Source organism: Vulpes vulpes, chromosome 10, assembly GCF_048418805.1.
Source record: "Vulpes vulpes isolate BD-2025 chromosome 10, VulVul3, whole genome shotgun sequence".
Classification (NCBI taxonomy): domain Eukaryota; kingdom Metazoa; phylum Chordata; class Mammalia; order Carnivora; family Canidae; genus Vulpes; species Vulpes vulpes.
In genome coordinates, this window is record NC_132789.1 from 29,578,708 (window position 1) to 29,596,509 (window position 17,802).

At 48.2% G+C, this 17,802-nt stretch overlaps 1 protein-coding gene across 2 annotated transcripts in view; it reads right to left on the bottom strand.

Moving 5' to 3' along the window:
- PI4KA (phosphatidylinositol 4-kinase alpha) overlaps window positions 1–17,802 on the bottom strand; it is a 119,683-nt gene that overhangs the window by 20,805 nt on the left and 81,076 nt on the right. For both annotated transcript variants that reach the window (XM_025982669.2, XM_072723448.1), the window contains exons 24-36: window positions 16,787–16,857; window positions 16,581–16,705; window positions 15,307–15,388; window positions 14,978–15,061; window positions 13,682–13,771; window positions 11,508–11,627; window positions 9,118–9,210; window positions 7,702–7,858; window positions 7,333–7,460; window positions 2,770–2,928; window positions 2,326–2,477; window positions 827–934; window positions 74–201 (exon numbers count right to left, since the gene is read on the bottom strand). In XM_025982669.2, the coding sequence (XP_025838454.2) occupies window positions 74–201; window positions 827–934; window positions 2,326–2,477; window positions 2,770–2,928; window positions 7,333–7,460; window positions 7,702–7,858; window positions 9,118–9,210; window positions 11,508–11,627; window positions 13,682–13,771; window positions 14,978–15,061; window positions 15,307–15,388; window positions 16,581–16,705; window positions 16,787–16,857 (1,497 nt within the window). The remainder of the gene's footprint in view (window positions 1–73; window positions 202–826; window positions 935–2,325; window positions 2,478–2,769; window positions 2,929–7,332; window positions 7,461–7,701; window positions 7,859–9,117; window positions 9,211–11,507; window positions 11,628–13,681; window positions 13,772–14,977; window positions 15,062–15,306; window positions 15,389–16,580; window positions 16,706–16,786; window positions 16,858–17,802) is intronic.

Consider the following 17,802-nt stretch of genomic DNA (forward strand, 5'->3'; position numbering starts at 1 on the left):
CCACTGTCCTGCCCATCCCCGTGCCTCGGCCCCACCACCCAGGAGCAGTTGCCCTGATGAGAATAATGCTTACCTGGGGGAACAAGCTGGCTGGCAGTCAGGTACTTCTTATCTGAGAACATGGCTGTCCAAAATTTAATCATTATGCTTATGTCTTCACGCAGCCTCTTTTCTCCTTGAGTAGGGAACTTTGGGGGGCAACTTCAAACAACCACAAGAGGGCAAGAGTTGAGTGCCTGGACTCTGAGACTGGAAGCCAGGTGTATTATAAAAGCATGTGAGAGGGGACACAAGTGGCCTCTTAACGACAAAAGGTGAACCCAGAGCTAGTCATGGGCAACAACTACCTCATTCATTCTAATGGAAAAAAGTGTGATGATCTTCTGAGTCCTCCATGGCCACCTCTACCACTATCCCCAGTGTTCTCAACAACCCTTGGCTGAATGGTGTGCTCCTGATAGATCGTGCAGCTGCAGCTGTCTCTATACAACACAATCTACACACTTGCAAAACCCCAGGCTGTGCGATTCTTTGTGCAATAACCATTCATAGGAACTGGGAAGTTAAATGGATACAGTTATTCTCTTAAGTCAATTGAATGGGGGAAAATTTGTGTATGTTGCATGTTGGGAGGCTAGCTCTAAGCACAGACACGGAAATACAGCACAGGGCTGAACATATTCAAATCCAGGCCCACCAGAGAGCCAAACAAGGGCAGCGCATAAATCAGGCCAAACCATTTTGTGCCATGACTTCTGGGGATGTGGCAGCATTGGGTACAGCGGGCCATCACTGCACACTGTGTGCAGCATAGCTGGGGGAGTACCTGAAGTAGTCAAAGGCGGTTGAGTAGATCTTCTCGCGAAGTACGTTGCGAATGGTTGCATTTGGGACCACGTCAGCGTGCAGGAGGGCCAGTCCCAGAGTCAGCAGTCTGCAAAAGAACACCGGGGGCCAAGTCAGAGCGAGCCGCCCAGAATGCCTGAGGAGTCCCTACTAGTTCTAGTGTGCTAGGACTATGGCACCAGCCAGGTGACTGCCATTCAGGTTTATTGTACCAGAAATCCCTTAGGAAGGTTTTGTTTTGTTTTTAAATCTTCACTCTAACTGGGGGCAAATGAACAATTTGTGTTTATCTGCCTTAGGCAGAAGTTTGTATATTTGCAAACTGCTTTCTGAGTCCAGTCACCCATAGGTGCTATAAAGGTAGAACATTTAATTCAAGCTAAAAGAAAAGAAATTTACTGAGCAGTTGGTTTTTGCCAGGCCAGGGCTACTCAATGGGCTTCTGTTGGTCTGTGATGAAGTAGTACAGAAACGGAGAGGGGATAACCGCTCATTTCCACAGCAATTCTGCGTTACTATGGTGGTCCAGTGTGAATCCTTTTCTAGTAATTTATTCTCATGCATTTTATAAAGGTACAGGTCTGTGATGGACTGGAAATGAAGGGAAAAGAGTACGAGTCCTTCACCTTCTCAGTGGTTTGAGAAGCGCAGTCCCATGGAGTGCCCAGTGGGCTGCAGAAACGTGGGTCTGAACTCAGGGGAGGGGCAGAAAGAGCTGGTGTTGGCAGTGGGCAGCAGGCAGGGGTACAGGCAGGAGGAGCATACACTGAAAGGGGACCCTCACCCTCCTTCCAACTGACCACCCAGGCACCTGCAGGTGCTCCCCATACCAGACTGACCCTGCCTGCTGTGTCTACAGCACCCCTGGCCATAGCACCATGTCTGAGCCTCCCTACTAGGTCACATGTCCCCAAAAGGGGGTAGCCCCTGGTGTGGTTGGTATTTTGCATGGGCCTTGGCAAAAATCGCCTTGGGGTAGTCAGCATGGTCAGAAGTTTTCTGTGAACATCTCTGAGGGGTAAAGTGACCTGCCCAAAGTCACTGCCAGCCACTTAGTCTGAACTTGTCACACCTGAGCTCTGACACACTACCTGCTGCTTCTCTCTCACCACTATGTCACCAGAATCCTTTGGCTGCTATCCATCCCCAATCAATTTAGAAAGGCTGCCCAACATCTGGCTGCCCTAGGTCCATGAGTGAACCATCTTCTTGAACACTCTTTGCTGTGGATAGCACTCTGGCTGATTTTCTCAGCCCTGTAAGGGCATGGCAGGCCAGATCATTCCCTACAGATCCTTCCTTCCTAAGAGTTCTGCATGTACTAGGGGCTTGGTCAGTTTCTGGTTAAAAAAAAAAAAAAAAAAAAGACCAAGCACGGGGAACTCTCCCACCAGTGCAGAAGGCCTACTGCACCAGCAACTGACAGAAACCTCCCCCACCCATCCATGCTACCACCACGAGACAAGGAGAGCCCCTTACTTGAAGCGAGGCCCAATGGCCGCCACGTGCCGGTTCATGCTCCCCTTGGCCCCACCGATGTTCAGGGACATAGAGCGCTGCAACAGGCTGGAGAAGATCTCCACTTGGTCAGAGCTGCAATATTTGGCGATCTCGAACCGCTGCACCAGGAACTGAATAGGAAGAACATGTGCTCTGCTGGGGCCTGGCCTGCCTGCCCTCAGAGCCAACACAGCCAGCACAGCTGGCTGAGGTGGGGCTCTTAGCCAACAGGAGGGCAGGGAGGGGTCTTAGGGGAAGCATGACAAGTCCAGCAGGGGCCTGGGGGAGAAGGCTGGAACAGCCATCTCCCAGTCCCTACGTAAGGCAGTCAAAAACCTGGAGCCCTGTGCTTACTGGGCCACTGGCCCCAGGGGGAGCCCCTGACCTTGCAGCTAGAGTGGGAGAACCTGGAGAAGCACATACGTCAATCCAGATGTAGTGAGGGGTCACTTCAGGGGCACAGGGTTTCGGCTGACTGGCTTCTGATGCTGCCAGGGGGTCTGCTTCCTTTATCTCCGCGGAAAACAGGCCGAACTTCTGCTCCACTGTCATCTGCCAGGCCCCTGCCATCTCCCGCATAAACTGCAAGTATGCAATGACTGTTAGTGTCTCTGCAAATCACAGAAAGGTACTTACTGTTGTTTAATTATAAAAGGAATACATGCTCAGGGCGCCTGGGTGGCTTAGCTGGGTAAGCGTTGATTCTTGATTTCAGCTCAGGTCATGATCTCAGGGTCATGAGATCCAGCCCCAGGTCAGGCTCTACACTGGGCCTGAAGCCTGCTTTAAGATTCTCCCTCTCCTCTCCTCTGCCCCTCCCTACCCCTTAAAAAAAAAAAAAGAAGACATGCTCAACAAATGAAATTTAGAAAACCAAGGAAGTATCAACAACAAAAATTAAAGATCACCTATAATCTAACTTCCCAGCTGTTTTCTACCAAAAGGCCATTCTCGAATTATCACTAGGCCAAGTTGTGGCCTCCTGCTTTGTGGTGTCAGCACATCTGAAATGGGCCTAGTGTTGGGTGGGCCCTCAACAGGCTCCACCTGGGTGAACCTTCTTAATAACCCTGAAGCTACATTTGGTTGCAGAGGTGAGGTTGCCAGCTCAGGGTCTCCAATCTGGCAAAAGCAGGGCTGGATTTTGGCTCTAGAGCCCAGTTCCTTTTCTCTACCCCAAACAGACCCTGCACATCACCTTCATGCCATTACCCAGGCCCAAGGAATAACCTCAGGAGGCAAACAGTGCGCAACTGCCACTGGGCAGTTCTGCGGGGGAGCAGCCTCCCCTTTTGGCCCAACAATACTCGGCAGTTCCTTTAAGGGTATCTAGACCCATTGCAGAGAGGTGGCAACTGAGTCTTGGTGCCTGGGGTAAATGCCCTGGCTCCCTACCTAGTATCCATCCCTTTCTAATTATGGTTTTACTCAGGAAGGCCATGTGGCCAGTCATAGGTACCCTCACCCAGCCTTCTGCTGGTTAGGGGGGCCAATGGTTCTCACTGGCACAAATCAGCAGGTGGGTATCAACTGGGTGAAGGCCGAGGCAGCCAGCATCCTCTGCCCTACTTCCTGCTCGGAGGCCCAGAAACCATCTGGAGGTCCTGCAGGTGAGGAAAAAAGTCCACAGACTCAGGGTGGCAGAGTTTCAGACATGAGCCAGGATATCAATGAGCTGCCTGCAACACCAGGATAGCCCCTGGGGGTCAAGGAACTGTGCCCAGTTTCTATTTCCTGCAGCCCAATATAGGTATTATGTTAGAAGAAGAAACTGCAGGCCTGCCAAGGCTGATGAGCCACAGCAAAGCAGCACGCCCACTCATGTGTTGACCAAGAACATCTGGTTGCTTCCTCTGGGCCTGGCTGCTTTCCCTCCAGGCTCTGGGAATGGAGCAATGAACAAGGCAAACATCCACGCAGTCTTCAGCAGGTCCACAGATGCCAAGAGACGTAAGATATAGCTATCAGACACTGATCCAAGTCTGAAAGATGCCAAATGAAACAGTAATTTGCTTGGCATAAAAATCCTTCCATGACCCCTCTTCTGATTCTGATGTGGGGGGAAAAGGAGGAAGTGAAGGTGGTAAAAAGCAGGAAAAATCCATTTTTCTTGCCAAGACTAACCCCTCAGGGGTAGGGGTAAGTGACCTTTATCTTAGCTACTCAACAAAATACCTACTTTCTGAGAAAGTAAAACAGCAGTGCACATCAGTCTCTACTGCTTTTCTATACATAAAGTCCACATCACAACAAAAACGTTTAAAACACTAAAAGCAAAAAAATCAACAGAAAAAAATCAAGAGAAACAGACCCACAGACGACCCTGACTCTAGAATAGACAAGAACTTTAAAATATTGTAAATATCACCAAATATTTATAGGTAAAGATGGAGAAACTAATGAAGATACAGAGTCTCATCAGAGATATACAAACTATGAAACAGAAACAGAAATTCTAGATCTGAGACTCATGATATCCAAGATAAAATATATATGATAGCTTAACAACAGAAAGAATAACGTGTCAGAAAAGGGCAGTGATTTGGAAGACAGACCAATTAAAATGAGCCAAAATGAAATGAGAGAGATAGAAAAGTGAAAAGCACTGCAGAGAATGTTAATGATCTGTGGGACAATATGAAGTCATCAACATAGGTGTGGGTACTTGGAATCCCAAAATGAGACAAGAAAATGGGGAAAAATATTTAAAGAAAATTTCTTACTTTGATGAAAAACCTTAAATCTCTAAAGTTAAGCAGCTCAATAAACCCTAGCGGGATAAATACACAGAAAACCACATATCATAGTCAAACTATTAAAAATCAAAGATGAAGGGAAACATCCTAAAAGCAGGTAAAAGGAAAAACCAAATACAAACAATAGTACTTCCTGAGGAACAATGATAAGAATGACTGCTAACTTCTCCCTGGAAACAATTCAAGCCAGAAGACAATAGAAGATGTATTTACCATGCTAAAAGCAACAAAACAACCCAGGATCCTAGACCCAGGAAAAATATCCACATGCACAAAAAAAAAAAAAAAAAAAAAAATGAAGGTGAACTAAAGCAGAGAGAATTTATTCCAGCAGACCTGAACTACAGGAATGGTAAGGGAATTTCTTTTTTTTTTTTTTTAATTTTTATTTATTTATGATAGTCACACACACACACACAGAGAGAGAGAGAGAGAGAGAGAGAGAGAGAGAGGCAGAGACACAGGCAGAGGGAGAAGCGGGCTCCATACACCAGGAGCCCGACGTGGGATTTGATCCTGGGTCTCCAGGATTGCGCCCTGGGCCAAAGGCAGGCGCTAAACCGCTACGCCACCCAGGGATCCCTGGTAAGGGAATTTCTTTGGGCTAAAGAGAACAATTGCGAATCTGAGTCTACAGGAAGACTTAGAATGTGAGAAATGGAAAATATTTGGATAAATGTGTGAGACTTTTAAAAAGTCCTTTTCTTAATTTCTTTGAAAAGCTTTGGACTTTTAGAACAAATATAGCACTATTTTAAGATATATAACACATGCAGTAGTAAAACAGATGAAAACCAAAGAAGGGGGGGCATGTGGGTGTATGTAACAGCAATGGCAGATCACTGTCAGTGTGGAATCCTCTACCTGGCAATGACAACAGCCACCATCACAACAGCAGTTTATATTTACTAATAGATTGCTATGTGCTGGGCACTGATCCTGGCCTGTGAGGTGAGGTGAATTAAGTCATTCAATCTCCACAATAACTCTTTGTCACAGGTGCTCATGCTAGTAGTCTCATTACACAGATGAGGAGCTTTTCTTTGGAGTCAGAGCCCCTACAGGTTGTGGCAGGATTCTCACAGGCCCTTCTGCGTGCTCTGTGATGTGAGCAGAGCTGGCCAGGCTGAGAACCCAGTGCCCACCTTAGTTTCATAGATAAAGGGTCCAGGAGCCACTGGTAAGCTTAGGGCCCCAGCTGATTTCCTCTTCTGAGAGGCAGAGGTCGGTGCCTCTCCCTGACCAGGTACTCTCCCATGGGAGCCACCAGACCAAAATACCTCCCCAGACTCTGAGTGGTGTGCCCAACACAAACTCCATGCAGTTATAATAACCCAGGCAAATGTGAGGTATGATGATTATTGCCACCACCAGCACCTACCTGGAACATTCTAATTCCATCTTTGGAAATATTCCATTTTCCTCAGGGTACAAGAAAAAGTAAACACCTCTTTTGACCACTTATCTCAACTCATCTTAAGTAAACACAGAAAAAATGCCAAATTCCCTGTTGTTATGAAAATTAATGAGATCTTTGAAAAATTCAACAGTTCTTAGATATTCATCCAATCAGTTGAAAGGGCATATATGACCTTGCCTGGGGGCCTCCTCCAACATCAACTTTAGAAATATGGACACCAGGAAGACTGCCCCTCCCAAAGTGAGCAGGCCAAGAGAAATAAATGTCTTTGTGAACAACCACAACCTCTCTGGATCACATTCCATGTGTTCCACTCTCGGAGAAATGGCTCCCTCTACTGAGCTTTTGAGAAACAACAACTCCTAGGAACCACTAGGATCCTCTTTTTTTTTTTTTTAAATCTTTGTTTTTTGTTTGTTTGTTTTAATAAAGACTTTATTTACTTATTCCTGAGAGAGAGAGAGAGGCAGAGGCAGAGACACAGGCAGAGGGAGAAGCAGGCTCCATGCAGGGAGCCCGACGTGGAACTCCATCCCAGGTCTTTAGGATCACGCCCTGGGCTGAAGGTGGCGCTAAACCGCTGAGCCACCTGGGATCCCACTAGGATCCTTTTAACATATATTCCTTGTTATCCTCGTGATAGCCCAGTGGTCAGGCATTAATATCACAGCCTTACATATAAGGAGACTGAGGCCCCAGAGGGTGAGAGGCTTGCCTGGGGTCTCCAAGCTTGTCAGGTGAACAGCCAGGTCAAGCTCTCTCCATCTCTCTGGCCCCACCCTCAAGAGCTGAACACAGCTAGTGTCCTACCGGTACTTCCACACCATTCTTGCCAGCCAGCAGCCACTCCCAGCAGGCCAGGGCAGTCTCCATGCCATGCTCGTTGAACATCCGGAGGGGACCCCAACACAGATGATGAAGGAGCTGTGGGTCACAATCTGTAACCAAACACACGCTATTCAGAAGAAGCACTGAACGAACATTGGCTGAACCCTCTGCTTGTCTCCTTAAGTCAACAAGACAGAGAACCAGGTGGGCCAATGATGGTCTTCTGTTTACTTCTACCCCTAAGGGCCCCACAGAGATCTCTACTAGGGGACCCCCAGATCCCTAAAGAAGACAAAGGTAAATACTCATTTCCAAACGAGCTCAGAGCTCCCCAATGTCTCCATCCATTACCTTTGCTGCTGATGAGCATTGCTGTCAGCTTGAACATGGCCTGCGTGTACTGCTGAGCATTACTGAGGTCTAACGCTGTATTCAGCTCCTGGACCATCATTTTGTTCAGGTCAGATATCTGGCCTGTGGCATCTGAAAACCGAATCATTCCATATACCTGCAAGAAGCACACTTGTCAAGAGAGCTTCACATAATCCAGGCACACGGACAAGGCCTGACCAGAGCCTTACTGTCTCAAACTAGAGCTTATGTGTGTAGAGAGTGTCAGGCTCAATGATGCTACCACTGCTTACACATTGGGGGAACTTCTCTTTTGGCAATGCATGTTGGTATTTCCTCCATTCTAGATGGTCCTTCAGATGCAGAGACCTGGTCTTGTTGATTTTACATTTTAGTACTGAATTCGGGGTCTGAACCACAGTAGGGCTGCATGATGTGGACTGATTAAAAACAGTTCTTTCAGAGTCAATTAATGACTCAAATGAGAAGCGCGGTCTCATTATTTTTAAAGTTGTATATCATTTTCTTCCCCAACAAAAGCATGCTGCTCTCTTATCTACAAGACTCAACTACATAGAAAAGATATGACTCCTTCCAAAAACCAAACCTACTGCCAAAGACAGATTTCCTACCACCACTGGGGTATTCAAAATAGGTGGAACAGGCCATCAGAGCAATCCCTAGCACATGGGAACGCAGGGTCAGTGGCAGCCTAGCTAGGGTCAGCAACAGCCTAGCCCAGCCTAGCCTAGCAGAGTGAGCGGCCCCTGTGCTGAGGGTTCACAGGAAGAGGAAGAGCAACTGCTAGAATGAGGAAGTTGTACAGGGGGGAGGGGAGACCCCACTCAGACTAGGCACTGATGGACTTGCAGGGACCTCCTAAATGGTGTAGGCTAACTTCTGTGTTTTATAGATTCAGATACTGAGGCCCCGAGAGGTGAAGCAACTTGCCAAGCTGGGCTAAAGTGTGGCATGGTGGATGAAAGCCCTCATGGTGATCAGATGTGGTTCCTGACCCTGCTCTGCCTGTGTAACTCTGGCAAGTTACTTTATTTCGAGAGCCTCAGTTTCATTATCTGTAAAATTGTAATAATAGTATATACACCTCATCAACCGCCCTAGATAGTGCACAGCACCCAACAAATGTTTGCTACCACTAAAAAACAGGGCAGAAAAACAGAAAGCTTCAGTGTGGCCAGAGTGTGTGTATGTGAAATCACCCTCCTGCAGAAGTGGTGAGTGGGTGCCATAAATGCTCCAGACTGTGCTGGTGAGTCCCAGGGCCCCACACCTTCAAGTCCACCTAAAGTGAGTGAGTTCTAGACCTCAAGTGCATTTTCCACTGGAAGAGAGCTGACTGGCATTGGAGCGAGAGGACACTTTGATGGCCCTGGGACACAAGGGCAGGAAAAGTACCTCGCCTGCATAGCGGTTGCGTAGATTCAGGGATGCCATGAAGTTGGAGTAATCTTTCTTCACACAGGCTGGGCGCTCTGTAAGCTGAGTTGCCTATAGACAAATGTCAAGAATTATTTCTTCTTCTTCTTCTTTTTTTTTTTTTTTTAAGATTTTATTTGAGTGAGAGAGTGAGAGAGGGAACAGGGGGAGGGGGAGAGGGAGAGAGAAAAGCAGGTTCTCCTCTGAGCAGGAAGCCTGATGCAAGGCTCGATCTCTGGACTCTGCGATCATGACCTGAAACAACGGCAGACACTCAACCGAGCCAACCAGGCACCCCTATCAAGAATTATTTCAGGCCACTGAGACATGCTTTTCTCATGTTCACCATGGCTAAGCCTAAGTCCAATTAAGAAGTCAAGTTTGGATTCAGGGGTTATTAAAAATCTTCAGTGCTGGCAAGCTAATGAAACAAAAATACTTTAGAATAACCTCCAGTCTGACAGGTCTCATAGGAAAAAGATAAAAAATTTTTAGTATGAAAAATTTTCTCTGGAAGGCAGCTTGTGATATAGCTTCATTTTACTGCCCTGATTGCTTTCATCCCCAGTGGTGAACAGATCTAATCACCAGATCATTGTGAAAATCATCATAGCCTACAATGAAAATGCTGAGAAATTAGTGTTCCCAGGCTGTCTCCTCTGTGGGTATGTGCTGGTGTGTACACGTGACTTGAAGATGGTAAAGGGTGAAGTTAAGAGCATGGTGTCAGAAGCCAGCAGGGGCTCAGAGACACCCAACAGCTGCTGCAGGTCTAATGCTGGCCTAACAGCAGAAGACAAAAGGGGCGCACTCCTGAGAACAAAGGCAGCCCACAAAAAGGGGAAAATATTTGCAGATCACACCCTGCCCCCACTTCCTCAGCTTCAGTTTCAGTCCCCATACCCTGGGGTCCTGATGACTGCTCTTCCTAACCCTGGCTGGTCACTGCTACTATGCTTTCCAGCTACTGCTCTGCCCAGCATCACCATACATTACGAATATGCACTGAGGATGACCACCTTTCACATTTCCTTTTAGTACCTTTTACTACAAACCAACACAACCAACCTATCCACTTCTTGATATACAGATGCTACTGAGGAAAATGAATCTCTCAATTGTTGAAGTTTGAGGGGTTGTTTCTTGGAGGGAGGTGAGTGGGGAGAAAGAAGGTCAGAAGAAGAAAATACGAAATTTTTGGGAAAAAAAGCCAGAAAATACAAGGTTTTCTCATAAAATTATGCTGGATTACTTTTTAAAAGGTCACACAAAAATGCTTTATGTTTTTTGGAGACAGTGTTGCCTATGGGATCAAGCAGGTCTGCACTAGAACCTGGCCCTGCCACTAATCAGCTGTGAGGTCCTAGAGAAGTCACTTGCTGTCCTTAGTCTGAATATACTCCCCTGCAAAATGGGGAAAACAGTGGCCTTCTCAGCATCCTGAATAGGGTTCAGTGATGTCTGCAGGCTCCTTAGGCGGCAAATGCATTGGTAGGCCACAGTGTGGAGGGTGCTTTAGCTGTATTTGCAGATGTTGATGTCTTCAGAGAACATGGAGTGATCTCTGGTGAGAGCTCCCAAGATGACAAGGGACGTGAGAAGACACTGGTTTCTCTGCACGGAGGCTGAGCACCCTCAGCCTGCCTCATGGGCTCCTCTCTTCCCACTTAGAGTCACAGCCATGGTGAGAAGTCACAGGGCCATCCTCCCACTGGTGCTCAGCCTCTGTACCTCTACCCTATCATGTCCTGAAGACAGGTGGCAGCCTCCCCACCTTCCCATCCTGAGAGAGGAGGCACAGAGTTAAGAAGCCTACAGCCATACTGGGTTGGGCCAGACTGACAGACACAGTGCTAGGCCCTAAGACTGGGAGACACCGCCATGCAATGCTGCCAGTCAGATCACCTGTTGTCAATCTGCTGCTCTGATCCTAAACTCTGATTTAACTAAAAAAGCACTACTTCATGGACGTGCTGCCCTCTAAAGTAATCTTGAGTGGAACAAGATGAAGCTGAGGGTATGTATGCACGTGTGCTCTGGCACCTGCTGAAACAGGAAAATCCAGGGAATGTTTCCAATCAACGTGAACTATAAGATAATACTGACCGTGTCTCCTATAGATCAGTTTCCTTCCTTGTGCACACAAAGAAATCCAAATCTGATATCATTAATGAATCAAGAAAACACAGTAAGGTTCCAGTGACAACTCTCTTTGAACTTGGGCATCTCACATGGAACCTGACCCGCTTACTGCTAGCACAGCTGCGTGTGCGGCACGTGGGTGCCCAAATGCCAAATTTGGTCTTTCCCCTTGCACTGTGGCTCCCAGGGCTGAGGAGATTCCTACTCCCCAGGAGGCACACACATACCCCAAGAGTAGTGTTCTGCTTGTTGTAGCCAGCAAAGTGCAGGATGCTTTCGGTGGCCATGGCCAGCCCCGTGTGCTGGGACAGTCCTGACACCCAGTTCTGATGTTTGTTCAGATATTCCTGGTCAGAAAAAAAAGGGCTGTTTTATTTTAAGGTGTGTGAGGTAGTAGAGCAAACATTGGTTTTGATGTCGGGTGGATCCTTCTCTGTGGGAGCATCAGTTAAACCCCCCACCACCCCCCTGCCACCCTCAGTTGGCTATGGCTCCTTCATGAACAAGGATGATTTGCCCACAGTGGCTGGCATACACAGTAAATGTGAGACGATCACTTATTCTTTTGATACATCCTTGCTGACGGTCTGCCACCTGCCAGGTCCCATGCCAGATACCTAGAACACAGAGCTGCAGAGTCCTGGCCCTGCTGTCAACATGCTGGCACTTCTTTTGCCAGAGCAGCCCTGCTGTAAAAGGGGGCCTGATGGATAGCAGGAAGGCAGAGCAAGGGCCTGAGTCTGCCTGGCCAACTGGGGGAGGGAGTTGCTGGGGTAAAGGGACACCTGGCAGAGCCTGGACATGTGAGAAGGCCTTCTGCTCTGTGGACCATCAGGGGCCAGGGATCAGCGCTGCAGGAGTAGCAAATACAAGGGGCTAGATAGCAGGTGGCAAGCCTGGCCCAGGGACAGGCCAGGTCCAAAAGGCCTTGTATGCCAGGGGAGGGAGTTTAGAGTGAGCCACAGGACTCCCCTCAGGAAAGTGCACAAGCCCCAGAAACCCAACCATGGACCCCTTAGTAAAGGGGGATGGCTAATGAATGGAGGTAGGAGGGAGGTGTGCAGAGCCTATTTGCTAGCAACAATGGGCCGCTGTAGTGGGCAGTGTGGAGGATGGTTTAGGATGGGCTGAAGCTGCCAGCTGGAAGCCCAGGACAGATGGGGATACTACGGCTGGGAAATGAAGGCTGGATCACTGAGGCCAATTCAAGCGTTTCTTTGCATTTTCCACTCCCTTGCTAGCCCACGCTTGCAGAAACACATGGCTCTCCCTCTAGTAGGCCTTTTTGTTTAATGAACCTTTTTAGGAATGAAAGGGGGCCTCCCCTCTTTAGACCTTAGCCTTGGGAGCTGAGCTCCCCCCTCCTCCATGTGTACCACAAAAAATCAGTTCCCAAATATGAAGAGTTTGAGAAAGTACCCCTGCCCGAACAGTACTGATGTATCCACTAGACAGTGGCAGTTGTTAAGCTACAAGCACAGCCTAGTCACAAAGCCCACCTCTATGCAGCTTAGCTGCTGAATGTCTAATGGAGGGCTCCAGTTTTTTTTTTTTTTTTTTTTTCATTTCCCTAACTGCTCTAACCTCATTGTTCCAAAACCTTAGCTAAAGGAAGGACTGTATGGCAACGCTAGGCACCACCTATGGGCTCTTGCGAAATGGATTTTCAAATAGCCTTGGAAGGCCCTTGGGGCTAGCTGCTCTGTCCTTCCTGGATTCCAGACACAGAAACACTTTGGAACCAGCTTTATCCTAACAAGTGTTGCTGAGGTCAGCTTCACATGCTCCTCTTGATGCACCTTTTCTTTATTAAGCCAGATCTGTTCTAGTGGTTTTCTTATCTTTGATCCCTTTGAGGTGACTTTTTCCTCTCACGTATTGTGGTATTTCTGGTCCACCTCTGCTTGACCAGAATAACGGCTCACCTTGCAGTTGTTTGTGCTCATAAGCCAGAGCTGTGGTCTGAGAAGGCTCATGTGCAGCTCCACGTGCAACCTGGACAGGGCTCTACTGGGATGGCAGCCACCCTCCAGCTCCAGTATCCAGCACAGGTGCTGCTGCTGGACTGCCAGGTCTCCCTGTGCACCCATCTTGCAAGCAGCCCCAAGTCCTGCCACAGACCTGACACCTACCTGGTGAGTGGTCAGGTTCCCTGGGTCTGTCTGCTCACAGAGCCCACTGCACCTGCCCCCCTCACCCATAACCAGCACCCTTACTCCCCAAGGTGTTCTCACCAAAGAGTCAGCCTCTGAGGCTTCTGTTATTCTCAGGCATTAGACTAATGTTTTTGGTCTCTGCTTATTCACACTAGTGCTGTTTGTATTTCAAGTATGGTATGTCTATGAAAGCTCTCTGGATCACTGGAAGGAGTATATCAAAATTGCTTTTTTTGTGAAAGTACCTGTAAGTGGGATTTGGTAACTGTAGGTGCCCACTTCATTGCCTCCTGTAGGATCATTCCACAGCGTGCTGCGAAGTCCTTCACGATGCTCTGGAAAAGAGTGTAATCAGGCCGAAATCAGTGTATTTGGGTTGTCAGAGGATGCTAGCTACAGACAGCAGTTAACTACTATTGAGGGCTTAAGTGTACCCCCCTAAAACCCAGTATTGAAGTCCTAGCCTCCAGTACTTCAGAATGTGACAGTATTTGGAGATGGAGCCTTTAAAGAGGTAATTAAGGTAAAATGGTTATCATATGGGTGGGCCGTAATTCAACCTGACTTGTGTACTTCAAAGAGAAGGTGATTAGGGTACAGAGGGAAGACATGTGAGGACACAAGAACACAAAAGATATCTAAAAGCCAAGGAAAGAGGTTTCTAAAGAAACTAACCCTGCCAACACCTTGATCTCAGACTTCTAGCCTCCCAAAAGTGTGAGAAAATAAATAACTAAATACATTTCTGTTGTCTAAGCTACTCAGTCTGTGGCACTTAATCATGGCAACCCTAGCAAATGATTATAGTGACCATGTTCTAACTCCGAGGCTCTGGGAATAGGGTATAAACAGCCTGGTCTATAATCCTGGCATAAAGTAGCAGGGCCTAGCTCACAGTGCTTCACATGGCCACTGGACAACATATGTCCTGAATCAGTGACTGGAGAATATAGGTCCTGGGAGGTAAAAGCCATTCCGGCGGCCTCGTCACTGTGGGGAGAAATCCCAGCTGGCAGCTGGTCTGGCTGGAGGCCCCAAGATTGGGATGTGACCTGGCCCTAGGCCTCAGTTTGCCACAGTGAGGGCTCCAAGTCAGACCTCACAGAGCACATCCTCCTTATCTAGAGCTACTTACCCTATCTATTTCCCATAGCGTCACACAAAGCCAAAGTCATGTTACTCCACTACCACAATGACAGTCTGCACACCTCATAATAGTGAAGTTGGTCTGACAGTCGTGTTTGCTCACGCAGCTCTGAGACACCATAAACTGACAGGCAGCTGAAAACCTTTGGCAGCTGAACCAAGAAAGGGCTTGGTGTCAGCATGGCTGAGGGGCAGGAGCGGGCCTGGCAGACAGACCACCCTGCTCATATTGTGCAACTCTGACAACTCAGGCCTTCTTCACTGCGGGCGGGGGACCACAGTGCTCACACCTCCAACTGCTGGGACCGAATAATCTAATGCGTGCAATGTGCCAGCCCTGATGCTCCAGAGGGCAATGAAAACGGCCCTTAATAAGGGGACGGCTGCCAGCCTACCTCTCGGGCTTCACAAGTGTCAGGAACGGTGATCCGATAGGGGGCATCAGGGATGTCGTAGTAAGGCTGGTCCTTGTGAATGTCCTGAAAACACAACAAAGCTCCCTCTTCCAACCGCCTTCCCTGGGCTGCCTCTGCTGAGCTGGGCCTCCAGCTCACACTGGGCAGCAGAGTGTCTGCTTCCCTTCCCCACACATATCTGGTCTGTGATGGACTTCCAAACTTGCTGCAGCTCACTGGGAAAGGCCAGGGTGGGATCTGGGGTCCCCACCCCCAATTTGGCCACTTGCAGTATAAATCAGATTCAGGCATAAGGTAGGGACACTCACAGCGCTCAGTGACAGCGACAAGGTCTGGAGGATGTCCAACATGGTCTTCAGTACTGTCCCGCTCCAGAGCAAGTGGGGAAACCTATATCAAGAGTCATGTCTTAGGGTTGAGCAGCCAAACCTTCAAGGAATCTCAGTTCCTTAAAGTGCCACCTTGAGGGGTGGGATAGGGTGAGGTGGGAGCCCCACCTCCTGCTGCCCAGCTGAGGGTCAGAGGAGGTCAGGAGGCCTCCCAGACTGGACTCAGTCAGAAACACCCCCCAGGTTCCTGCCAGTCCCACTTTTCAGGGCCCAGATGTGGTCCCATGTGACTTGCTCTCAACTTGACACAGATCGATCGTCTCAGTTATACACTGGTAGGGTCACGTTCCCTCACTCCCCAAAGCGATCTCCTTGGTTTTGACCAGGGCACCCTAATACTTCCACATGATGGTACAAAGTGAAAATGGTAGTATTTGCATGGCATCCTGGAGCAAAGAAAAGAACCTGTTCCTGAATGTAGTGGTCAGGGTTGAAGAGAGCCGACTCTGCACAGCTGTGATTCATTGTGGCCCATCGCTTAGGAGGTCCAGCTCAGACACAAGTCATACCTGTGCTGGACTTACTTTCTGGCCCTGCCTGGACCAGGCACACAATGCCTGCAGCAGGCTCCAGAGCTCCTGGACACCTGCAGGGATCTGTGGGCAGGCCCAGCACGGCTGTTTGCTGCCTCTAGCCCTCACACTGCAGACAGGCTGGCCCAGCCCACCTTGAGGGTTCCCATCCATGTGGGGGCATGTCCCATGAGAATCCACTTTGGCTCCCAGCACAGACAGCCTGGAGTGGAAAAGGGTCTGTGTGGGCTCTCCTTCCTCTCTGAGGAGCCTGAAAGACACTGATTCTACCCGGGGCCTCTGGCTAGGCTCTGGGGTGGAAGATGTCACTTAAGATGGCTGTGTACTTCCCAGAGGAAGCCCTGAGAAGCCCTGCAGCAGGGGAGGGTGGGATACCGAGACACAGGCAGGTGACACCCCTTATCAAGAAATGCACTGTAAGGAGCATCAATAGCTCAGAATAAGTGGAAGTTTCAGGACCAAATTTCAGACCTTACAGCAAATTCCATGAGATTCTGAGGGAGGCTGCATTGCCATTTGAGAGTTTAAATTCGGACTCCAATTTTTCTGCACTGCTAGTATAAGGATGGTTCTTCCGTGCATTCCAAAATGAGAACTTTACACACATGCATGCACGCACACACACACACACACAGAACATTAGAAGGAAAATGAGCTTACTTATCCACCAGACCAGACAGATACTTGTCCGCCACCCTCCGTATCCTCTTATGAATGTGGTTGAAGTTCACCAGTAGAAATTGTGCATGCCGCTCCAGCTCCTCTTCATTCTCCTTAGTCTTAGCCTGTTGATTCAGAAGAGACAGGTACAACAGGTGCTCTCCACATACCTTGGGCACATACACACTCACGCTGACAAGGCTTACTTTATCTGCCATCATGTTCAGGAAGGCATCGAATACTTTGTCTGCAACAGCAATCACACACTGCATCATCCCTGAAATGAGGAGGTTTCCACAGGTCAGGAGCATCAAAGGAAAGGAACCAATTCCAGCTACTTTCAAATATTTTGTTTGGAAAAGATTTTGGACTAACAAAGGAGTGGCAGAGAGAGCACAGAGTTCCCACATACCCTGTACACAGCTTCTCCAGATCTTAGCAGATCATTTGTCAAAACTAAGAAGCCAACAGTAATAGTCTTACCTAAATTTCAGGCTTTATTTAGATTTATTTTAGATTTCCCCCGTTTTCCCACTAATGTGACCTTCCTGTCCAAGGATCCAATGAGGATGCCACATGACACTGACCATCAGGTCTCCTTAGTCTCCCACAATCTATGTTGACTCCTCATTATGTTCTTGCCTTTTGTGACCTTGACACTTCTGAAGAGCACAGGCATTTTGTAGGATGTCCCTCAATTTAGGTATGTCTGATGCATGCTCATGATTAGACCAAGGTTACAGGATTTTAGGAAAATCCCAGAGGTGAAGTGGCCTTCTTGTTGCATTGCAGTGGGGTGGCAGGGCAGGGGAGGTGTGTGAAATCAGGATCTCCTACCGCTGGTGAGGCTGACCTTGATCGCTTGGGTACAGTGGTGTGTGCCAGGTTTCCCACTGTCCAGTTACTATTTCTCCCTTTCCATGCTCTACTCTTCAGAAAGGAGTCACTGCATCCAGCCCACACAGAGAGGGGAATTAAGTAGCAGCTCCTGAAGAGAATGTGGGTGTAAGTTAAAACCACCACAGTCACCAGGAAATACTCTGGGGAAGATACTTTGAGGTGATGCAGACATGTCATTTCTTTGTCTCTCTTTTTTTAGACATGTAATTTCTCTTTAAGATTTTGCCCACTGGTTTCTGCACCCATCAGTGGACTCTGCCTACAGCAGGTACTCTGGTCTCACTGGGATTTTCTATTTTCTTCACTCTCTCTACTTTTAGTA